The sequence below is a fragment of the Anolis carolinensis genome, chromosome 1, assembly GCF_035594765.1.
Source record: "Anolis carolinensis isolate JA03-04 chromosome 1, rAnoCar3.1.pri, whole genome shotgun sequence".
Taxonomy (NCBI): Eukaryota; Metazoa; Chordata; class Lepidosauria; order Squamata; family Dactyloidae; genus Anolis; species Anolis carolinensis.
The window spans coordinates 38,274,337-38,299,704 of record NC_085841.1 but is presented as its reverse complement, the minus strand read 5'-3'; the positions used below and the strand labels follow the sequence as shown (position 1 = coordinate 38,299,704).

The following is a 25,368-nucleotide window of genomic DNA, read 5'->3' as shown; positions in this document are numbered from 1 at the left end:
GCATTTTCCACTGCTCTGATCATATTTTTGCTGGTGCCGGTCACCACAAACCCCCTCTTCATGGCCTCTGGCCTGCACCACATCCACTCCCCCATCATGGTTTCTAGGTACCTGCAGATGGTTTTACCTTTGTGGTCCTTATCTATGACCCGAGGAGGGCCCAGCTATGGGCTGTCTCCAGGCTTCCTTCTTTCTCCCACCAATGTACCATCAGAGAGAGGTAGGAATGGCCTCCTCCTAAACTCGACCAAATGTCGGAAGTGAAATGGATGTGGCCTCCCATAGCGCTCCGCAACATCTTGGTGATGCATTCCTTGCAGCCCTCGTGCAAGCCGGGTATCATGGTTTGAGAAAAAGTGTAGCGAGATGGGATTTTGTACCAGGGGCACAGGAATTGCATCAAGCGAACAAAGGTTTCTTGCTCCACCATGCAGAAGAGCTGGTGGTCAAGAGCCATCATCTCTCCCACATACTGGGTGATCTGCTGGGGGGTGGGCGGCGTTTCCCCCGTTCTCTATCTGTCAACGGGATGGCCCCAAACCTCCAAAGTGGCCTGTGTCTGTCCCCCGCCCTCGACAGAAGGCGAAGGGGGAGTGCTTAGGCTGCTGCTAAAGGGCTGGCGGCTTCTCCCCCCACTGAAATTGTTGGATGATGCCTCTTCATGTGGGACCTCAACCCCGAGGTGGCCAGATGCCTCCTGTCTTTTCGTCTGCTGATGTGGGCACCGCAGTGCCTGCAAACTGCCAAAGTGGCAAGCTGGGCATGGACACTGAAATGTCCCAAAGCAAAGATTTCGGCCTTCCCATTGCTCCAACGCCCAGGGACGTTGGTGTGCTGCTAATGGGGCAAGGGGAGGCGGGTGTTGTTGGTGACGGAAAGGCCTCCTGAGGAAGACCCTGATTGGAAGGGACTTCCTCCTCCTCCTGATTGTCAGATGAGAGAAGAATGGGGGGGGGGATGCAAACAATTTCTTGCTTGGTCCCTGTGATGACTCATGGGCCATGTAGTCCCGTTCCTAGCACTGTAGTGACAGATGAAGAGGAAAACTTAGGTTTCCCACCGTTTCAGCCAGAATTGGAGCCCTTGCACCTGCAGGAGATTTGCCTTCCAGAAGTCTGCCAAACAAGCCTTGAGCCGAAATCTCCCCCATTTTCTCGCCGTGATTATTATAAACAACAGAAAGGCGCTCAGGAGGCGTCTCGCAGGAGCGCTAGGATTGCTGCCAGGCATTCAGCTGATTAAGCCTGCTTCCCATGGGAAACTTTAGGGAGTCATGCATCTGGACACAGAGGATGGCTTTCGGTTCTGGTTCCCCAGAGAATTGTTCTTTGGCGGGAAAACGAGACCCTATTTAGGTGTTTTGCCCACGTAGGGATCTTGCGGAGTCAATTCGTCAGCTTCGGAAGTAGGTTGTGTGTGGACTACGCTACTCCCGCGTTCAAGCCCTTTGCTCCCGTTTCCAGCCTTGCCTTGCTTCCCAGGACCTTGCCTTGCTCCACGGACCTTGCCTTGCTTTCCGGACCTCGCCACGAATTTACCACGGATCCTGTTCTTGCTCCTCGTTTCTTGTTGCCTTGAATTAAGCCTAGTGTTCCAAGAATCAAGTTTACTTCCTAGCCTTGCTTAAGTTTCATGGACTATAGGACCTTGTCATCTCCCCTCACTTTGCTTGGCAAAGTGAGTGTTTCGGTTACTGGATTACAACTTTGGACCTTAATATTTCATATTGGACATTGTTTCTTTGGACTAATTTTGACCTTTCCTGGAAGGTCTACTTCTGGACTATTTTCTACACTTGTTTTTATTAACTTTATATATTCCCACAATAAAGATATTAGATAGATTCTGGCCTCTGTGTATGGTTATTGGTGCTCTGCAGCCTGGGTCCTGACAGTTTGACTCCGCCACCTTAAGCACCAATTAACCTAGGCCAGAATGTCTACCGGAGCCGGACCGGGAGACCAACCACTCAGCTACACCATCGCCAAGGATGAAGTGGACAGAATCCGTGATATGCTCCATACGCAGGAGGGAGAAATACGGGGCTTGAAGGAACGCGGAACCCGTCTCCCTGCTCTGGCGTTGCCAACCAAGTTTTCTGGAGAAGCTTCCAAGGTTCATGTTTTCCGTCGACAATGCCAGGCATACCTAGAAGCCCGTCAGGCCGAGTTTCCTCAAGAAGACATCAAGGTGGCGTGGATTTACAGTCTCCTAGACGGCCCAGCGGCCAATTGGGCCACGGCGCTGTTCGATGAAGCCTCCCCACACCTAAGTTCCGCGCAAAACTTCCTGAATCACCTTAAGGCGACTTGGGGGATCGAGGACAATTTAGAGGCGGCCGGCCACAAACTCCGGCGCCTTTCTCAAGGGGACAGGCCCTTGTCCCAGTACATAGCCGAGTTCCGAGTGCTGGCTCAAAGCACCGGTTGGAATGACATAGCCCTCAGAGGACAGTTTCGGGAGGGTCTCAATATCGAGATGTTGGAAGAAATCTCCAAGGTGGATCCTCCGAACTCTCTTGAAAGACTTATTGACCAATGTTTACGAGCCGAAGTCATGCTTGCCAACAGAAAACAATGGCTCCGAGGCCAGAGTGGGAGAGCTGGGGCAAAACCTCCCGCTCCCGCCGGCGTCCAACCACGTCCAGTATGGAGACCCCCGCCACCAGCCCCATACCCCAGAGAAAGCGGGGAGGTGCCAATGCAATTGGGCTATGTGCGCCCCAGGTTAGACGTTGCCGAGAAGGCCCGCCGCCAACGTTTAAACCTCTGTTGGTACTGCGGAGACGGGGGCCACTTTGCCAGAGAGTGCCCAGCCAAAAGAAAGCCCGCCGCTCGTTTGGCGGCGGCGTCCTCCGTGGAGTCGGAGACGGCCGAGGCGGCTGGCGCAAAGCCGGCGGGGGAAGCCAACGACCGGGTGTAGAGAGGCTCGCCAACCCGGTCAGAAACCCCACTCAAGAGCCGCCAACCGGGGTCCTATTTCTCCTAGTGGTCACCTTGTGGTCAGCGAAAAAAGGACCCGTCATGATCCATGCCATGATAGACTCAGGAGCAACAAACAATTTCATTGATAGAGAGTATGCCGACTCTCTGGGATTACAATATCACGATATCACCGGGTGGTGCAAGCCATAGATGGCTGCCCCCTAAAGAGAGGTCCAGTAAGCCAATGGACTGAACCCACCAGAATGTGGATAAGGGAACATATGGAAGAGATTTCCTTCTTTGTTACCGAGGTTCCTCATTTCCCTGTGATTCTAGGGATCCCATGGCTGACACTCCACGACCCCAGCATCTCTTGGACCAACAGAGAACTGCAGTTTGCTTCTAAATATTGCCAAAACCATTGTCTTGTAGCCAAGGTCTGCCATGCCACAGACGCTGAATCCATCATCACCTTGCCCAAGAAATACTAAGACTTTTGGGATGTTTTCAATGAGAAGGAAGCCGAGAAACTGCCCCCGCATAGGCCTTATGATTGTGCCATTGACTTGGTGGAGGGGGCCCCGATCCCGCGAGGACACCTCTACTCCCTGACTGAACCAGAGCAAGAAGCTCTCAGGGAGTTCATAGAGTCAAACCTCCGCAAGGGGTTCATCAGACCCTCTCAATCCCCAGCCGCTTCCCCAGTGATGTTTGTGAAAAAGAAGTCAGGGGACCTACGCTTGGTGGTGGACTATAGGGAATTGGACAATATCACTAAGCGGAACCGCTATCCCCTGCCTTTGATCTCGGACCTATTAGACCGGCTTCGAGGGGCCAAGGTTTACACCAAGCTGGATCTTCGGGGGGCTTATAATCTAGTTCGCATCAGGGAGGGGGACGAGTGGAAAACCGCCTTCCAGACTAAATTCGGATTATTCGAGTCCCTGGTCATGAATTTCGGTTTATGTGGAGCTCCCGCAACGTTCCAGCATTTTGTCAATGATATCTTTCAGGATTATCTAGATCGGTTCTTGATCATCTACTTGGACGATTTTTTGGTGTTTTCTAGATCACAATCAGAACATGAGAACCACGTCAGAATGGTGTTACAACGATTGCGGGATCATGGACTTTATGCCAAGCTGGAAAAATGCCATTTTGCCCTACAAGAGGTAGATTTCCTGGGATACCGTGTCTCGCCACTAGGGCTCTCCATGGACCCGGCAAAGGTTTCAGCAGTACTGGAATGGCGGGCGCCAACCAACAAGAAAGAGGTGCAGTGTTTCTTGGGGTTCGCGAACTATTACCGCAAGTTCATTCCAGACTTTGCCCGCTGGTCTGATCCAATCACCAGCTGCATCCGTGGGAAACAGCCTTTCCGCTGGACGGAGCAAGCAGAGAAAGGGTTCCAGCAACTAAAGAAATTATTCACGTCCCAGCCAATCCTTCAGCACCCAGATCCTAAAACCCCTTTTGTTGTGCAGGCTGACGCCTCCGATGTAGCAATTGGGGCTGTACTCTTGCAACCAGTGGGAGATCATCTTCACCCTTGTGCTTTTTACTCCCGTCAACTGAGAGCCCCAGAGAGAAATTACACTATTTGGGAAAAAGAACTTTTGGCCATAAAGGCAGCCTTTGAAACTTGGAGACATTGGTTAGAAGGGGCCAAATTTCCCATTGAGGTCCATACTGATCATCGGAATCTAGAACATCTAAGAACTGCCCGCAAGTTAAATCAGAGGCAGCAGCGCTGGGCTTTATTCTTTGAGCGTTTTGACTTCCAGATCCATTATGTAACCCCAGCTCAGACCAAGCAAGCAGATGCTCTATCACGGAAACCAGAATATGCTGCAGGGCGCAGAGAGACCTTTGAATCCCAATTGCTGCAGCCCGAGAACTTTGCCACGCTCACAGTGGGGAACACCAAATCCACTCCAATTGAATCTACTTCCTCTACTCCAGGGCCCCTTTGCGCTCAGGAAATCAGGACCAGTCAACAGGCGGATGCCTGGGCTCAAGATCAACTTCGCCAAGGACTACATTTTCCCTTCTCGCTTAAGGATGGGTTGCTTTGCTATAGAAATCACGTCTACATCCCTCCAGGACCGGGCAGGGAAAAAGCACTTCGTCTGTGTCATGACTGCAAGCCAGCAGGGCATTTCGGATTATTTAAAACCATGCATTTGATCCTAAGAGATTTCTGGTGGCCCAAGATCCGCAAGGATGTGGAAAAATATGTCAATACCTGCCCGGTATGCCAGCGTTCCAAGACAAGAAGGGAGAAGCCCTCAGGGCTACTGCATCCCCTTCCTACTCCATCTCGTCCATGGGAAATAATTTCTGCGGATTTTATCACTGACCTACCACCTTCCCTTGGATTCACCACGATCCTAGTGGTGGTGGACCTTTTTACCAAGTTAGCCCATTTCATTCCCTGCGATGGCCTCCCCACGGCCAAAGAGACTGCAGATTTATTCCTTCAGCATGTTTTCAGATTACATGGCTTGCCCAAGAGTTTGGTCACAGACCGTGGGTCTCAATTCACCTCTCGTTTCTGGAAAGCACTACAAAAACTATTGGGCATAGACTCTCGTTTATCTTCGGCTCACCATCCCCAAACGGATGGGCAAACTGAGCGCACCAATGCCACTTTGGAACAATACCTTCGCTGTTATGTAAACTATCAGCAGGACAATTGGGCTTCCCTGTTGCCGCTGTCGGAGTTTGCCTACAACAATGGTGTCCAGGCTTCAACTAAAGAAACCCCGTTCTTTGCAAACTACGGCTTCCATCCACGTTTCTTTCCTTCTGTCATTGAAACCTCAGAAGTTCCCGCAGCAGAGGACTGGCTGCAAGAACTCACAGCGGTACAACAACTTTTGCTCCAGCAACTAGACCAAGCCAAGGAGGACTATAAACATCACGCTGACAATCATCGCCAGCCGGGCCCCGAAATCAAGGTAGGAGACCGGGTTCTTCTGTCCACTCGCTTTTTGCCCTCCCACCGCTCTTGCCGGAAGCTAGATGCCCGTTTCATTGGTCCCTATCCAGTGGTGGCGCAACTTAACCCCGTGACTTTCAAACTCCAACTTCCGCACTCTATGCGCATTCATCCAGTGTTACATCGCTCCCTGCTCCTTCCGGCGGATGGTGTGCGCCCTGATGCAGACCGGCCGGCCCCCACTCCTGTTTTGGTGGATGGGGAGGAGGAATTCGAGGTTCAGGACATTTTGGATTCTCGCTTCCACCGCCGCCGCCTTCAGTATCTCATTGACTGGGTAGGTTTTGGCCCCGAAGAACGCTCTTGGGAAGACGCTTCCACAGTCCATGCCCCCGATTTAGCCCGCCGCTTCCACCAGGCCTACCCCGCCAAGCCGCGGCCCCGCACCTCGGGAAGAGAGCCCATTTTGGAGAGGGGCCTTGAGGAGGGGGATAGTGTGATGACTCATGGGCCATGTAGTCCCGTTCCTAGCACTGTTGTGACAGATGAAGAGGAAAACTTAGGTTTCCCACCGTTTCAGCCAGAATTGGAGCCCTTGCACCTGCAGGAGATTTGCCTTCCAGAAGTCTGCCAAACAAGCCTTGAGCCGAAATCTCCCCCATTTTCTCGCCGTGATTATTATAAACAACAGAAAGGCGCTCAGGAGGCGTCTCGCAGGAGCGCTAGGATTGCTGCCAGGCATTCAGCTGATTAAGCCTGCTTCCCATGGGAAACTTTAGGGAGTCATGCATCTGGACACAGAGGATGGCTTTCGGTTCTGGTTCCCCAGAGAATTGTTCTTTGGCGGGAAAACGAGACCCTATTTAGGTGTTTTGCCCACGTAGGGATCTTGCGGAGTCAATTCGTCAGCTTCGGAAGTAGGTTGTGTGTGGACTACGCTACTCCCGCGTTCAAGCCCTTTGCTCCCGTTTCCAGCCTTGCCTTGCTTCCCAGGACCTTGCCTTGCTCCACGGACCTTGCCTTGCTTTCCGGACCTCGCCACGAATTTACCACGGATCCTGTTCTTGCTCCTCGTTTCTTGTTGCCTTGAATTAAGCCTAGTGTTCCAAGAATCAAGTTTACTTCCTAGCCTTGCTTAAGTTTCATGGACTATAGGACCTTGTCATCTCCCCTCACTTTGCTTGGCAAAGTGAGTGTTTCGGTTACTGGATTACAACTTTGGACCTTAATATTTCATATTGGACATTGTTTCTTTGGACTAATTTTGACCTTTCCTGGAAGGTCTACTTCTGGACTATTTTCTACACTTGTTTTTATTAACTTTATATATTCCCACAATAAAGATATTAGATAGATTCTGGCCTCTGTGTATGGTTATTGGTGCTCTGCAGCCTGGGTCCTGACAGTCCCCACCTGTGGCTCCAAGACAACAACACTGCCAAGTTCCGTTACGTCAGTGGCATCGGCTCTAATGGATGACAATTGTCTCGGGGTTGGGGTCTAATTGCCACAGTGGAATAGGTGGCTGAATCACCATCTCCATCACTTCCCAATGTTTCACATTGCTGTTGGCTGAATGTCCCCCTCCCTTTCTTGCTGCCCAACAAAGTATGGGCAGTGGCTTGGCCACGGCCAGAAGTCGGACGACCCGACCCGCATTCACCCAAACTCTTCATGCTAGCAGCAGAGGTAGAGTTATCAGCAGAGAGTGCTTGGAAGGAGCCGGAGAGTGTAACTTGCGAAGAACTCCTGGCTTTGGAGTGCCCCGCCTGGCAGGTATTGATGCAACCCTGGCACACAAGGGGCCTGCTTGGAAGGCACCAGAGAGTGTAACTTGCGTAGCACTCCTGGCTTTGGAGTGCTCTGCCCGGCAGGTATTGATGTGGGTGGAGAGAGAGAGAGCAATGGGCCTTGCAATGCAACCCTAGCACACAAGAGGCCTGCTTGGAAGGAGCCGGAGAGTGTAACTTGCGAAGCATTCCTGGCTTTGGAGTGCTCTGCCCAGCAGGTATTGATGCGGATGGAGAGAGCGATGGGCTTTGCAATGTAACCCTATGATACACACAAAGCCAGAGACAGACAAGGGCTTGAGTAAGCCTTGGAGTAGTACCCTTGAGGAGGCCTGGCCAGTGGCCACATAGCCAAGGCCACAAACACACAACAAATAAGCCCTTTCCCCCTACCACCTCCAAAAAGCTTCTACTAACTGCTCGCAATGATGTCCATTAATTACAAAAAAAAAGCGGCACACTCGCCCTCCCAGCCCCAACCTTTGGAATTTAAAATAAAACGTTGTGTTGCTTTACTTCTTTATTATTCAAATATTTAAAGAAAAATAAGCCTCCCCCCCCCCAAACAATGGCGCCGCACAAAGGAATGGACCCGAGCCTGTAGCCAGCAATGCCCACCACCAGGCTGTAAGGAATGCCAGGGCAAGCAAACAAACAATAGACTGCCGGCCAGCAGAAATGGAAGAACTGGCGGGCAGCCCCGCCGACCCGGGAGAAAAAGCAGCACTCGTCCTTTTCCCACCCACCCTTTTCCCAGTATCTTCTTTTAATGCCCTCCCTGTCCTGGCCCCAAGCAATCAGCGCCGCAGCCAGCAATGCCCAGTTGCCCACCAGATAAGGAAACAATGGTGCAGTAGAAAATTCCTGCCTGAGAGCACACCAACACCCAACCTCCCTCTCTAATTCCTGAGCATGAATGAGCCACGAGGCGCTCTGCAGGCGCTTTGCATGGAGGACATACAAGCACCTCCCCTTACATGAACATGCACTGCAATTGGCCACAGGGAGGTAAACGCAGGCTAGGCTGCACCTCTGTCAAAACCAGGTTTGGACGCTTTAAAAATGCATGGCTTTAGTACCGAAAAACATACAACACCATTAGAAAAATTGGATAACCCGTGTTGGAACCGCATTCAAAAGCAACAAAACATACGAATTAGATCTGACATATGATGGATACGACTTTTTTGCCCAACTCTACTAAATACCATATGCAAACCCTACAAGTTATTCCCTAATTACAATTTTCCTTCATTTAAAAAAGTGCATTTGTTCAGTAGTCCCTGGAAACATTAAGCAGGCATATAAAGAATAGTATTTTAAAATGATAATATAACATTTATTTCAGTTGTACAACTTAATAGATTGATCCTTGATGGAGATTTCTCTATGAGTTTAATTTTGCGGACCTCTCTATTTTTTAAACATCTGATAGAGTGGAACTCTCTGCCCTGGAGTGTGGTGGAGGCTCCTTCTTTGGAGGCTTTTAAGCAAAGGCTGGATGGCCATCTGTCAGGGCTGCTTTGAATGAGATTTTCCTGCTTCTTGCAGGGGGTTGGACTGGTTGGCCCATGAGGTCTCTTCCAACTCTACAATTCTATGATTCTAGAGACAGCACTGACAGGGCAAGTCTATTCAGGGTTTGTTAACGTGAAAATGACTTTTTCCTTAATACAAAGAAAGAGTTAAAATCATCAATTCTAAATCTGGATTAACAGTGGCTAGTGATCTGAAAAATGTCAAATGCCAGTTTAAAATACATTTCATTATAATTTACAAAAAGGATAAGGGTAGAATTTCTGTTAAGAAAATGACTAAACTGGAAGAATTCCTGCTAACGCTTTTAGGCCACAAAGCCTAGCTATACAAGAAGAATCTTGTTCCAGGCGTTACCACCACCACCATTAATCAACTTTTTACACTTAAAACAACGGCCAGCAATACCTCCAGAATTAATATTTTTAAGGGAATTTGTTTTTCTTTTGCTTTGCCCTTTTTACATATTTTTATTTACATTGTTAAATAGTAGCAATAGATTTTAGAGATAATTATCAACTCAAACATACAGAAATATCTATAAGACATAGTTTTGTAAATTGCCTAAAATCACTGAAATCATATTTTCTTACCAAATTATTACAAGCATTTTAGAAATGTAAAATAAATGCATACTGTACTTTGGCAATAGAAGAATTTCCCCTTCAGCAGATCTAATCATTAGAATGACTGGGGGTCTCTGTTCTTGTGGACGTATATATATTTTCCTTATATTTGCAAAACATTTCACAAGATGAGGCTGTAGCACAGATGTGAAGCAAAACAGAATTATAAACATTAAGCCAATAGCTGTGTGCAAAATTGAAAAGGGGGGAGAAAGTGAAATTATTACCTGCACAACATCAGGATTTTTACTTTCAGCTAATATATCAAGAAGTTCAGCATTGCTGAGAAAATAAAATCTTGGGAAAATCATACGTTTAACTTCAAGATGGTCCTGTCCCCAAATTAAAAATAAGATAATATTTAATTAAAATCATTAAATGAAATACAACATTTTACACATTTTCTACATTTTTAGCCCATATGAACTTGCTTCAATAACCTCATTTCCTTCAACTTGTTTCCATTTTTATCATTTGTGTTAGGGTTAGTTCAAACAAACAGCAGCACAAGCTAGATTATTTTATACCTTATATTAAATCATCTTATAAAGACTTGATTTAGACTATTATGTATATTACTTCCTTTGAGAAATACATTTTTTTTTGTTGGAAGTCAACCTAACACTGCTCAAATCTGCAGTCCTCAATGCGAAACAGAATTCTTTTACAGCCACAATAATATAATAATAACTTTATTTTTATATCCCGCCTCCATCTCCTCGAAGGAACTTGGGGTGGCTTACATGGGGACAAGCCCGATCCAACAAGAATTAAAACCAAACATAGATTAAAACATATCTCAATAGAATCAACAACATTACAACAAGGCAATAACATAAAAACAGCATCATCAACAGCCAAAAGTCTGAGCAGTAATGGGTACTGAAATTCAGGGGGAAGAGAACTGTGCAATAGAATTTCATAACAGGGCTGGTGGACAAAAATGTAAGTGCCAATGATAAATTAGAAGTAAAAGAGCAATGTAAGTTTAAAACACTAAACATATAGGAGGAAGGACAGGGATAAAGTGTGGGAACTGCTGGTTGGGGGCTGAATATCTTGTGAACTGTTTAATCGAAAGCACAATGGAGCATTCACATTTTAGCTCTTTACGGAATGTGGACATTGTCTAATCTCTCTGGGGAGAGAGTTTCAGAGCCGGGAGACCACCACAGAGAAGGCCCTCTCCCTCGTCCCTACCAAACGTGCTTGAGACAGAAGTGGGAGCAAAAGAAGGGCCTCTCCTGCAGATCTTAGAGCCTATGTGGGTTCGTAGGGGAAGATGTGATCGCAGAACTAGGCAGCTCCCAAACTATTTAGAGCTTCATGATGTCATGGCAAAGGCCACATTTGCACATTTGGAGAAAATCTACAGCAAGAGTTCTTTTGATGAAAGCATGTTGGTGTATCACAAGCTGTTCACAGCTAAGATGAATGCTGAAGAAAGTTTGGATGATATCCTGCAACACATGAGATCCTTAATTGATCAATTAAGATCAGTGGGTGTGAATATCAATAACAACATTGAAATAGCCATAATTTTGGTGAAATTCATGGAAGTTATGAGAATTTTGTATTAATTATGAAAAATACTAATACAGAGAAAAAAACCCTAATTTTGGATAATGTGATTTCACACCTAAAGGCAGAATCTCTAGAAAGAATGAGAAAAAACAGTCTATCTTCTTTAGCTACTGCAAAGAGAATAGCTCTAAAGGCAATGATTTCAAAATAAAAGTGATAAGATTTGTCATTTTTGTGGGAAACATCAGGAAACATTGTTGGTTTGAAAGGGCAAAGGAGGTGTCACATCAGAACAATCACCCCACCATTCTTATACCTTTGACTCAACTCACTCCAGCCCAGCCATCAAGTGAACATGTGGAAGCAGTACCTCCCAGTGATCAAACAGCACCACCACTGAAAGGTCAGACAGAAGCACAAGGGCGGTTCCCGCAATTCTCTTAGTTTATATGGCTAAGACAACAGACCTTCAAGAACCATCATCTTGAAATGAAGTGCAAAATTTGCCACTGAGTGAGAAAGAAAAATGAAAAAATGTAGCATTGGAGGAACTACTCTTTACATCAGAATGGAACCTGGGAACTTGTTTCTGCGCCCAAGGACAAAAACATTATTGGATGCAATGTACAGTAGAGTCTCACTTATCCAACACTCCCTTATCCAACGTTCTGGATTATCCAACGCATTTTTGTAGTCAATGTTTTCAATACATCGTAATATTTTGGTGCTAAATTTGTAAATACAGTAATTACAACATAACATTACTGTGTATTGAACGACTTTTTCTGTCAAATTTGTTGTATAAGATGATGTTTTGGTGCTTAATTTGTAAAATCATAACCTAATTTGATGTGTAATAGGCTTTTCTTTAATACCTTCTTATTATCCAACATATTCGCTTATCCAATGTTCTGCCGGCCCGTTTATGTTGGATAAGTGAGATTCTACTCTATTTGTACATGGCTATCATGTCTCCTCTCAGCCTTCTCTTCTGCAGGCTAAACATGCCCAGCTCTTCAAGTCGCTCCTCATAGGGCTTGTTTTCCAGACCCTTGGTCATTTTAGTTGCCCAATATCTTTTTCACACGGACTGCTGTCGAGCCAGGCATCCCCCATTCTGTATCTTTGCATTTCATTTTTTTCTGCCTAAGTGAAGTATCTTGCATTTGTCCCTGTTGAACTTCATTTTGTTAGTTTCGGCCCATCTCTCTAATCTGTCAAGATCGTTTTGAATTCTGCTCCTGTCTTCTGGAGTGTTGGCTATCCTTCCCAGTTTGGTGTCATCTGCAAACTTGATGATCATGCCTTCTAACCCTTCATCTAAGTCAGTGGTTCCCAAACTTATTTGGCCTACTGCCCCCTTTCCAGAAAAAATATTACTCAGCACCCCTTGGATAGGAGGGCATGGCTTAGAGGGGTGGGCATGGCCCCTGCTCAAGAGGGCGGGGCTGAGCCTCTCCCCTAGTCCAAGATGCAGGGCTGGGAGGGGGAGGGGGCAGGGCCACAAATGGGCAGCCAGGACTTGGATGGTCAGAGTTACGAGCTCTGAGGCAGGGCTGAGCTTCTATCCCTGTCTGCGGCGCCTGCCAGGACACAGGGGGCGGGGCTAGAGTGGGCGCGGCCTCTTCCCAAGTGCCTGACGGGGCTAAACCTCTATAACCCACCCCCGTGTTCTAACAAATGCCTCAGGGGAGGTATAGAGGCTCAGCCCTGTCTTGCGGAATTGGTAAGAGGCTCCACCCCACCCCTAGCCCTGCCCTTTAGTCCTAAAAGGCCTCTCAGGAGAGGTACAGAGGCTCAGCCCTGTATCTGAGGAGGCACCGCCTACTCCTCTAGCTCCGCCTTCTGTGTCCTAACAGGCGCCTCAGGTGCTCAGACTTGTCTCTGACACTTGGAAAGAGGCCCCGCACCTGGCCTTGCCCCGCCCCTGTGCCTAATAGGTGCCATCACCACCCCCTGGATCACTGCAGCGTCCACCAGGGGGTGGTAGTGCCCACTTTGGGAATCACTGATCTAAATCGTTAATAAAGATGTTGAACAGAACTGGGCCTAGGACGGAACCCTGCGGCACTCCACTCGTGACTTCTTTCCAAGATGAAGATGACGCATTGGTGAGCACCCTTTGGGTTTGTTCACTTAACCAATTACAGATCCACCTAACCATAGTTTTGCCTTGCCCACATTTGACTAGCTTGTTTGCCAGAAGGTCATGGGGACCTTGTTGAAGGCCTTATTGAAATCCAGGTACGCTACATCCACGGCGTTCCCCACATCTACCCAGCTTGTAACTCTATCGAAAAAAGAGATCAGATTAGTCTGGCATGATTTGTTTTTGGTAAATCCGTGTTGATTATTAGCAATGACCGCATTTGTTTCTAAGTGTTTTCGGACCACTTCCTTAATGATCTTTTCTAGAATCTTGCCTGGTATCGATGTGAGGCTGACCGGATGGTAATTGTTTGGATCATCCTTTTTTCCCTTCTTGAAGATAGGGACCACATTCGCCCTCCTCCAATCTGCTGGGACTTCTCCTGTTCTCCAAGAACTCTCAGAAATGATTGCTAGTGGTTCCGAAATAACTTCCTTCAATACTCTTGAGTGTAGTTGATCCAACCCTGGAGACTTGAATTCGTTTAGAGCGGCCAGGTGTTCCTGAACAACTTGTTTCCCTATTTGGGGTTGGATTTCCCCTAATCCTTGATCCACTCTATGTTGCTGAGGTTAAGGCTGGTTTTCTTTTTGTGAGAAAACTGAGGCAAAGAAGGCATTAAATAGTTCTGCCTTTTCCCTATCCCGTCAGAATTTCCCCATCTTCTCCTCGCAGAGGCCCTATCGACTCCTTATTCTTCCTTTTCCTACCGAAGTAAGCAAAGAAGCCCTTTTTATTGTTTTTAACATCTCTGGAAAGCCTGAGCACGTTTTGCGCTTTAGCCTTGTGAACCTTTTCCCTACAGGAGTGGGCTATTTGTTTGAATTCTTCTTTGGTGATTTCTCCTTTTTTCCACTTCTTGTGTATGTTTTTTTTTTGAGTCTTAGACCAGTTAGAAGTTCTATGGACATCCATTCTGGCTTCTTTGCGCTTGGCTTATTTTTATTCTTTGTTGGCACTGTTTGCATTTGTGCCTTGAGTATTTCACTTTTCAAAAACTCCCATCCATCCTTAACTCCCTTGACTTTTAGTACTGGCGTCCATGGAATGCCGTTCAGTATTTTCTTCATTTTTTGGAAGTCAGCTCTCCTAAAGTCCAGAATGCGGGTTTGACTTGTCTTAGTTTCGGCCTTCCTTTGTATCGCAAACTGCAGGAGCACACGGTCGCTTACCCCTAAAGATCCGACCACTTCAACTACATTGATCTGGTCCTCCGTGTTTGTTAGGATGAGATCAAGAGTAGCTGATCCCCTTGTTGCCTCTTCTACTTTCTCAACCATACGGATATGTAAAAAAGGAAAGATGTACTATCTAGATAGACAAATACATGGAAAGGCAAAAAAAATAAGAGGCAATGAGGCTGGCTTGAGCCAAGATTTGAGATTACTTGAGCACTACTGGTGCTGTGCTTTGTGAGTCTACAACTTGGAAAACTGGAGCAGCAACTAAAGTAAGAGTTGCACAGATATCAAACCATATAGATTTTGATATGAAGAACTCAAGGCCAACATAAGACAGCTAGATAAGGGCTAGCTGGGCCCTGGACATCCACATTAGGCAAAGAAGCCAAAGATGGAAAAGATTCAGAATAGTAGTAGCAGAAGAATCTACTTGCTGTGGAGGATTAACAAATAGTGATTGAGATAAATGATGATTTGAAGAGACCATAAGGGCCTTCCAAGTTTAACACCTGGCAATGCAGGAAAATATAATCAAAGCACTCATGACAGATGACCAGCGAACCTGTCACGACCCAGGCTACAGAGCACCAATAACCATACGCAGAGGCCAGATTCTATCTAATATCTTTATTAAGGAAATATATAAAGTTAGTAAAAGCAAATGTAAAAGATAGTCCAGAAGCAGACCTTTCAGGAAAGGTCAAAATTAGTCCAAAGAAATAATGTCCAATATGAAATATTAAGGTCCAAAGTTGTAATCCAATAACCGAAACACTCACTTTGACAAGCAAAGTGAGGGGAGATGACAAGGTCCTTTAGTCCATGAAACTTGAGCGAGGCTAGGAAATAACTTGATACTTGAAACAAGGCTTAAAACGTGGAACAAGGTAACTAGGAACAAGAACAAGGTCCGTGGAATAACTTGGTAAAATCCGTGGAACAAGGCAAGGATTGGTCCTGGGAAACAAGGCAAAGTCCGTAGATAAACAAAGGCTGGGAAGCGAGGCGAAGGCTGGATAGCAAGGCAAGGCTTGAGCAGGAGCGAGGCTTGGATCGGAGCGCGCTGTCCAGACACAACTCGCTCCGTAGGCTGACGAATTGACTCCGCGAAGTTACTACGCGGGCAAAACACCTATATAGAGTCTAACTTTCCCACCGAAGCAGTTCTCTGGGAATCAGAAACGAAAGCTAAACTCTGAGACCAGATGTTAAACTCCTTAAAGATTCTCACGAGAAGCAGTCTTAATTGGCTACATTCTTAGCTGCAATTCTTGCACTCCTGCGCGAAGCTGAATCCAAACTTCTCTGTTGTTTACAAAACTCCCGGCGCAAGAACACGGGAGAAGTAGGCTCTGGGCTTGTTTGACATACTTCTGGGAGACAACTTTCTTGCAGGTGCAAGGTCCCCAGATCTGCCTGGGAAAGATCTGGCTGAGAGGAATCCAGTTCAGACTGGGAAGGTAAAAAACCCAAGTTTTCATCTTCATCAGGAATTACCATGTCCTGAGCAGGACTACAAGGCCCATGGGTCATCACACTATCCCCCTCCTCAAGGCCCCTCCCAAACTGGGGCCCTCTCCCCGAGGCGCGAGGTCGCGGCTTGGCGGGATAGGTCTGATGAAAGCGACGGGTTAGCTCAGGAGCATGGACTGTGGAGGCGTCTTCCCAAGAGCGTTCCTCAGGGCCAAAACCCACCCAGTCAATGAGATATTGTAGGCGGCGGCGGTGAAAGCGAGAATCCAAAATGTCCTCAACCTCGAACTCCTCCTCCCCATTCATCAAAACAGGAGGGGGGGCCGGTTGGTCTGTATCAGGACGCACACCATCCGCCGGAAGGAGCAGGGAACGGTGAAACACTGGGTGAATGCGCATTGAACGCGGAAGTTGGAGTTTGAAAGTCACGGGGTTTAATTGCGCCACCACTGGATAGGGGCCAATGAAACGGGCATCTAACTTCCGGCAAGGGCGGTGGGAGGGCAGAAAGCGAGTGGACAGAAAAACCCGATCTCCTACCTTGATTTCGGGGCCCGGCTGGCGATGTTTGTCAGCGTGGCGTTTATAGTCCTCCTTGGCTTGGTCCAGTTGCTGGAGCAAAAGTTGTTGTACCGCTGTGAGTTCCTGCAGCCAATCCTCTGCTGCGGGAACTTCTGAAGTTTCAATGACAGGGGGAAAGAAACGTGGATGGAAGCCGTAGTTTGCAAAGAACGGCGTTTCTTTTGTAGAAGCTTGAACTCCATTGTTGTAGGCAAACTCAGACAGTGGTAACAGAGAAGCCCAATTGTCCTGTTGGTAGTTTACATAACAGCGAAGATACTGCTCCAAAGTGGCATTGGTGCGCTCCGTTTGCCCATCTGTTTGGGGATGATGAGCTGAAGATAAGCGAGAGTCTATGCCCAATAGTTTTTGTAGCGCCTTCCAAAAACGAGAGGTGAATTGAGATCCACGGTCTGTGACTAAACTCTTGGGCAATCCATGTAGTCTGAAAACATGTTGAAGGAATAGATCCGCAGTCTCTTTGGCCGTGGGGAGGCCTTCGCAGGGAATGAAATGGGCTAACTTGGTGAAAAGGTCCACCACCACTAAGATCGTGGTGAATCCACAGGAAGGTGGTAGGTCAGTGATGAAATCCGCAGAAATTATTTCCCATGGGCGAGATGGGGTAGGAAGGGGGTGTAAAAGTCCTGAGGGCTTCTCCCTTCTTATCTTGGAGCGCTGGCATACTGGGCAGGTGTTGACATATTTTTCCACATCCTTGCGGATCTTGGGCCACCAAAAATCCCTTAGGATCAGATGCATGGTTTTAAATAGTCCGAAGTGTCCTGCTGGTTTGCAATCATGACACAGACGAAGCGCTTTTTCCCTGCCCGGTCCGGGTGGGATATAAACATGATTTCTATAGCAAAGCAGCCCATCCTTAAGCGAAAAGGGAAAATGCAGACCTTGGCGAAGTTGGTCCTGCGCCCAGGCATCTGCTTGCTGACTAGCCCTGATTCCTTGAGCACAGAGGGGTCCTGGAGTAGAGGAAGTTGAACCAATGGGAATGGATTTGGTGTTCCCCACTGTGAGCGTGGCAAAGTTCTCGGGTTGTAGTAGTTGGGATTCAAAGGTCTCCTTGCGTCCTGCAGCGTATTCCGGTTTACGTGACAGGGCGTCTGCTTGCTTGGTCTGGGCTGGGGTGTCACGACCCAGGCTACAGAGCACCAATAACCATACGCAGAGGCCAGATTCTATCTAATATCTTTATTAAGGAAATATATAAAGTTAGTAAAAGCAAATGTAAAAGATAGTCCAGAAGCAGACCTTCCAGGAAAGGTCAAAATTAGTCCAAAGAAATAATGTCCAATATGAAATATTAAGGTCCAAAGTTGTAATCCAATAACCGAAACACTCACTTTGACAAGCAAAGTGAGGGGAGATGACAAGGTCCTTTAGTCCATGAAACTTGAGCGAGGCTAGGAAATAACTTGATACTTGAAACAAGGCTTAAAACGTGGAACAAGGTAACTAGGAACAAGAACAAGGTCCGTGGAATAACTTGGTAAAATCCGTGGAACAAGGCAAGGATTGGTCCTGGGAAACGAGGCAAAGTCCGTAGATAAACAAAGGCTGGGAAGCAAGGCGAAGGCTGGATAGCAAGGCAAGGCTTGAGCAGGAGCGAGGCTTGAATCGGAGCGCGCTGTCCAGACACAACTCGCTCCGTAGGCTGACGAATTGACTCCGCGAAGTTACTACGCGGGCAAAACACCTATATAGAGTCTAACTTTCCCACCGAAGCAGTTCTCTGGGAATCAGAAACGAAAGCTAAACTCTGAGACCAGATGTTAAACTCCTTAAAGATTCTCACGAGAAGCAGTCTTAATTGGCTACATTCTTAGCTGCAATTCTTGCACTCCTGCGCGAAGCTGAATCCAAACTTCTCTGTTGTTTACAAAACTCCCGGCGCAAGAACACGGGAGAAGTAGGCTCTGGGCTTGTTTGACATACTTCTGGGAGACAACTTTCTTGCAGGTGCAAGGTTCCCAGATCTGCCTGGGAAAGATCTGGCTGAGAGGAATCCAGTTCAGACTGGGAAGGTAAAAAACCCAAGTTTTCATCTTCATCAGGAATTACCATGTCCTGAGCAGGACTACAAGGCCCATGGGTCATCACACTATCCCCCTCCTCAAGGCCCCTCCCAAACTGGGGCCCTCTCCCCGAGGCGCGAGGTCGCGGCTTGGCGGGATAGGTCTGATGAAAGCGACGGGTTAGCTCAGGAGCATGGACTGTGGAGGCGTCTTCCCAAGAGCGTTCCTCAGGGCCAAAACCCACCCAGTCAATGAGATATTGTAGGCGGCGGCGGTGAAAGCGAGAATCCAAAATGTCCTCAACCTCGAACTCCTCCTCCCCATTCATCAAAACAGGAGGGGGGGCCGGTTGGTCTGTATCAGGACGCACACCATCCGCCGGAAGGAGCAGGGAACGGTGAAACACTGGGTGAATGCGCATTGAACGCGGAAGTTGGAGTTTGAAAGTCACGGGGTTTAATTGCGCCACCACTGGATAGGGGCCAATGAAACGGGCATCTAACTTCCGGCAAGGGCGGTGGGAGGGCAGAAAGCGAGTGGACAGAAAAACCCGATCTCCTACCTTGATTTCGGGGCCCGGCTGGCGATGTTTGTCAGCGTGGCGTTTATAGTCCTCCTTGGCTTGGTCCAGTTGCTGGAGCAAAAGTTGTTGTACCGCTGTGAGTTCCTGCAGCCAATCCTCTGCTGCGGGAACTTCTGAAGTTTCAATGACAGGGGGAAAGAAACGTGGATGGAAGCCGTAGTTTGCAAAGAACGGCGTTTCTTTGGTAGAAGCTTGAACTCCATTGTTGTAGGCAAACTCAGACAGTGGTAACAGAGAAGCCCAATTGTCCTGTTGGTAGTTTACATAACAGCGAAGATACTGCTCCAAAGTGGCATTGGTGCGCTCCGTTTGCCCATCTGTTTGGGGATGATGAGCTGAAGATAAGCGAGAGTCTATGCCCAATAGTTTTTGTAGCGCCTTCCAAAAACGAGAGGTGAATTGAGATCCACGGTCTGTGACTAAACTCTTGGGCAATCCATGTAGTCTGAAAACATGTTGAAGGAATAGATCCGCAGTCTCTTTGGCCGTGGGGAGGCCTTCGCAGGGAATGAAATGGGCTAACTTGGTGAAAAGGTCCACCACCACTAAGATCGTGGTGAATCCACAGGAAGGTGGTAGGTCAGTGATGAAATCCGCAGAAATTATTTCCCATGGGCGAGATGGGGTAGGAAGGGGGTGTAAAAGTCCTGAGGGCTTCTCCCTTCTTATCTTGGAGCGCTGGCATACTGGGCAGGTGTTGACATATTTTTCCACATCCTTGCGGATCTTGGGCCACCAAAAATCCCTTAGGATCAGATGCATGGTTTTAAATAGTCCGAAGTGTCCTGCTGGTTTGCAATCATGACACAGACGAAGCGCTTTTTCCCTGCCCGGTCCGGGTGGGATATAAACATGATTTCTATAGCAAAGCAGCCCATCCTTAAGCGAAAAGGGAAAATGCAGACCTTGGCGAAGTTGGTCCTGCGCCCAGGCATCTGCTTGCTGACTAGCCCTGATTTCTTGAGCACAGAGGGGTCCTGGAGTAGAGGAAGTTGAACCAATGGGAATGGATTTGGTGTTCCCCACTGTGAGCGTGGCAAAGTTCTCGGGTTGTAGTAGTTGGGATTCAAAGGTCTCCTTGCGTCCTGCAGCGTATTCCGGTTTACGTGACAGGGCGTCTGCTTGCTTGGTCTGGGCTGGGGTCACATAATGAATCTGGAAGTCGAAACGTTCGAAGAATAAAGCCCAACGTTGCTGCCTCTGATTTAGTTTGCGGGCAGTTCTTAGATGTTCTAGATTACGATGATCAGTGTGGACTTCAATGGGAAATTTGGCCCCTTCTAGCCAATGTCTCCAAGTTTCAAAGGCTGCCTTTATGGCCAGTAGTTCTTTTTCCCAAATGGTGTAATTCCTCTCTGGTGTGGTTAGTTGACGAGAGTAAAAGGCACAGGGATGGAGGTGATCTCCCACCGGTTGTAAGAGTACAGCCCCAATTGCCACATCTGAGGCGTCCGCTTGCACAACAAAAGGGGTTCCAGGATTTGGGTGCTGTAGAATTGGCTGGGAGGTGAATAGTTTCTTTAGTTGCTGGAACCCTTTCTCTGCTTGATCAGTCCAACGGAAAGGCTGCTTTCCACGGATGCAGCTAGTGATGGGGTCGGACCAGCGGGCAAAATCTGGAATGAACTTGCGGTAATAGTTCGCGAACCCCAAGAAACGCTGCACCTCTTTCTTGTTAGTTGGCGCCCGCCATTCCAATACTGCTGAAACCTTGGCTGGATCCATGGAAAGCCCTAGAGGCGAGATGCGGTAACCAAGGAAATCTACCTCTTGTAGATCAAAGGCGCATTTTTCCAGCTTGGCATAAAGTCCATGATCCCGCAATCGTTGTAACACCATTTTGACGTGGTTCTCATGTTCTGATTGTGATCTAGAAAACACCAAAAAATCGTCCAGGTAGATTATCAAGAACCTGTCTAGATAGTCCTGAAAAATGTCATTGACAAAATGCTGGAACGTTGCGGGAGCTCCGCATAAACCGAAATTCATAACTCGGGACTCGAATAATCCGAATTTGGTCTGGAAGGCGGTCTTCCACTCGTCCCCTTCCCTGATGCGAACTAAGTTGTAAGCCCCCCGAAGGTCCAGCTTGGTGTAAACCTTGGCTCCTCGAAGCCGATCCAGTAGATCCGAGATTAAGGGCAGGGGATAGCTGTTCCGCTTGGTGATATTGTTCAATGCTCTGTAGTCCACCACCAAGCGTAGTTCCCCTGACTTCTTCTTCACAAACATCACTGGGGAGGCGGCTGGGGATTGAGAGGGTCTGATGAATCCCTTGCGAAGGTTTGTCTCTATGAATTCCCTGAGAGCTTCTTGCTCTGGTTCAGTCAGGGAGTAGAGATGCCCTCGCGGGATCGGGGCCCCCTCCACCAAGTCAATGGCACAGTCATAAGGTCTATGTGGGGGTAATTTTTCGGCTTCTTTCTCATTGAATACATCCCAATACTCGGAGTACTTCTTTGGCAAGGTGATGATGGGCTCGGTGTCCGTGGCATGGCAGACCTTGGCTACGAGGCAATGGTTTTGGCAGTACGGTGAAACAAACTGCAGTTCTCTGTTGGACCAGGAGATGTTAGGGTCGTGGAGAGTCAGCCATGGAATTCCCAAAATCACAGGGAAATGGGGAACCTCGGTAACAAAGAAGGAAATCTCTTCCATATGTTCCCTTATCCACATCCTGGTGGGTTCCGACCACTGACTTACGGGGCCCGTCTTGAGGGGGCGGCCGTCTATGGCTTGCACCACACGGGCATTCTTGAAATCATGATATTGTAATCCCAGAGAGTCGGCATACTCTCTATCAATGAAATTGTTGGTAGCTCCAGAGTCTATCATGGCGTGGATCATGACGGGTCCCCTTTTTGCTGACCATAATGTGACCACGAGAAGGAACAGGACCCCGGTTGGCGGCTCTTGAATGGATTTTTTGACCGGGTTGGCGAGCCTCTCTACACCCGGTCGTTGGCTTCCCCCGCCGGCTGTGTGCCAGTCGGCTCAGACGCCTTCGTCTCCGTGGAGGACGCCGCCGCAAGACGGGCGGCAGGCTTCCCTTTGGCTGGGCACTCTCTGGCGAAGTGGCCCCCGTTCCCGCAGTACCAACAGAGGTTTAAGCGTTGACGACGGGCCTTCTCGGCGGCATCTAGTCTGGGACGCACATTGCCCAACTGCATCGGCACCTCCTCGCCTCCTCTGGGGTATGGGGTTGGCGGTGGGGTTCTCCACACTGGACGTGGCTGAACGCTGGCGGGAGCGGGGGGTTTTGCCCCGGCTCTACTGCCCTGGCCTCGAACCCACTGTTTCCTGTTGGCAATCATGACTTCAGCCCGTAAACATTGATCAATGAGTGCCTCGAGGGTCTGGGGAGGATCCACCTTGGAGATTTCTTCCAGCATTTCAATGTTGAGACCCTCCCGGAATTGTCCTCTGAGGGCTACATCGTTCCAGCCGGTGTTGTGGGCCAGCACTCGGAACTCGGCTATATACTGAGACATAGGTCTGTCTCCTTGGAAAAGGCGGCGTAGTTTGTGACCGGCTGCCTCCAAATTGTCCTCGATTCCCCAAGTCTCCTTGAGGTGGTCCAAGAAGTGTTGCGCTGATCTTAGGTGTGGAGAGGCTTGGTCGAACAGTGCCGTCGCCCAATTGGCCGCTGGCCCGTCTAGAAGACTGTAAACCCACGCCACTTTGATGTCTTCTTGGGGAAACTCGGCATCACGGGCCTCTAGATAAGCTTGACATTGGCGACGGAAAACATGAACCTTAGAAGCTTCTCCAGTAAACTTGGTAGGCAACGCCATGGCCGGGAGGCGGATTCCGCGCTCCCGCAAGCCCTTTATTTCTCCATCCTGGGCGTTGAGTCTGTCGCGGATGCGATCCACTTCGTCCTTGCTGATGGTGTAGCTCAGTGGCTGCCCACCGGGCACGGTTCCGGTAGACATTCTGGCCGAGGTTAATTGGTGCTTAGGGTGGCGGAGTCAAACTGTCACGACCCAGGCTACAGAGCACCAATAACCATACGCAGAGGCCAGATTCTATCTAATATCTTTATTAAGGAAATATATAAAGTTAGTAAAAGCAAATGTAAAAGATAGTCCAGAAGCAGACCTTCCAGGAAAGGTCAAAATTAGTCCAAAGAAATAATGTCCAATATGAAATATTAAGGTCCAAAGTTGTAATCCAATAACCGAAACACTCACTTTGACAAGCAAAGTGAGGGGAGATGACAAGGTCCTTTAGTCCATGAAACTTGAGCGAGGCTAGGAAATAACTTGATACTTGAAACAAGGCTTAAAACGTGGAACAAGGTAACTAGGAACAAGAACAAGGTCCGTGGAATAACTTGGTAAAATCCGTGGAACAAGGCAAGGATTGGTCCTGGGAAACGAGGCAAAGTCCGTAGATAAACAAAGGCTGGGAAGCAAGGCGAAGGCTGGATAGCAAGGCAAGGCTTGAGCAGGAGCGAGGCTTGAATCGGAGCGCGCTGTCCAGACACAACTCGCTCCGTAGGCTGACGAATTGACTCCGCGAAGTTACTACGCGGGCAAAACACCTATATAGAGTCTAACTTTCCCACCGAAGCAGTTCTCTGGGAATCAGAAACGAAAGCTAAACTCTGAGACCAGATGTTAAACTCCTTAAAGATTCTCACGAGAAGCAGTCTTAATTGGCTACATTCTTAGCTGCAATTCTTGCACTCCTGCGCGAAGCTGAATCCAAACTTCTCTGTTGTTTACAAAACTCCCGGCGCAAGAACACGGGAGAAGTAGGCTCTGGGCTTGTTTGACATACTTCTGGGAGACAACTTTCTTGCAGGTGCAAGGTTCCCAGATCTGCCTGGGAAAGATCTGGCTGAGAGGAATCCAGTTCAGACTGGGAAGGTAAAAAACCCAAGTTTTCATCTTCATCAGGAATTACCATGTCCTGAGCAGGACTACAAGGCCCATGGGTCATCACATGGGGTCACATAATGAATCTGGAAGTCGAAACGTTCGAAGAATAAAGCCCAACGTTGCTGCCTCTGATTTAGTTTGCGGGCAGTTCTTAGATGTTCTAGATTACGATGATCAGTGTGGACTTCAATGGGAAATTTGGCCCCTTCTAGCCAATGTCTCCAAGTTTCAAAGGCTGCCTTTATGGCCAGTAGTTCTTTTTCCCAAATGGTGTAATTCCTCTCTGGTGTGGTTAGTTGACGAGAGTAAAAGGCACAGGGATGGAGGTGATCTCCCACCGGTTGTAAGAGTACAGCCCCAATTGCCACATCTGAGGCGTCCGCTTGCACAACAAAAGGGGTTCCAGGATTTGGGTGCTGTAGAATTGGCTGGGAGGTGAATAGTTTCTTTAGTTGCTGGAACCCTTTCTCTGCTTGATCAGTCCAGCGGAAAGGCTGCTTTCCACGGATGCAGCTAGTGATGGGGTCGGACCAGCGGGCAAAATCTGGAATGAACTTGCGGTAATAGTTCGCGAACCCCAAGAAACGCTGCACCTCTTTCTTGTTAGTTGGCGCCCGCCATTCCAATACTGCTGAAACCTTGGCTGGATCCATGGAAAGCCCTAGAGGCGAGATGCGGTAACCAAGGAAATCTACCTCTTGTAGATCAAAGGCGCATTTTTCCAGCTTGGCATAAAGTCCATGATCCCGCAATCGTTGTAACACCATTTTGACGTGGTTCTCATGTTCTGATTGTGATCTAGAAAACACCAAAAAATCGTCCAGGTAGATTATCAAGAACCTGTCTAGATAGTCCTGAAAAATGTCATTGACAAAATGCTGGAACGTTGCGGGAGCTCCGCATAAACCGAAATTCATAACTCGGGACTCGAATAATCCGAATTTGGTCTGGAAGGCGGTCTTCCACTCGTCCCCTTCCCTGATGCGAACTAAGTTGTAAGCCCCCCGAAGGTCCAGCTTGGTGTAAACCTTGGCTCCTCGAAGCCGATCCAGTAGATCCGAGATTAAGGGCAGGGGATAGCTGTTCCGCTTGGTGATATTGTTCAATGCTCGGTAGTCCACCACCAAGCGTAGTTCCCCTGACTTCTTCTTCACAAACATCACT

At 48.2% G+C, this 25,368-nt stretch overlaps 1 protein-coding gene across 8 annotated transcripts in view; it reads right to left on the bottom strand.

Annotated features, from left to right (window-relative positions):
* dnah14 (dynein axonemal heavy chain 14) overlaps positions 1–25,368 on the bottom strand; it is a 362,578-nt gene that overhangs the window by 197,794 nt on the left and 139,416 nt on the right. For all 8 annotated transcript variants that reach the window (XM_062972594.1, XM_062972581.1, XM_062972591.1 and 5 more), the window contains 2 exons: positions 10,045–10,149; positions 9,833–9,951 (listed from right to left, as the gene is read on the bottom strand). In XM_062972594.1, coding sequence (XP_062828664.1) covers positions 9,833–9,951; positions 10,045–10,149 — 224 coding nt within the window. The remainder of the gene's footprint in view (positions 1–9,832; positions 9,952–10,044; positions 10,150–25,368) is intronic.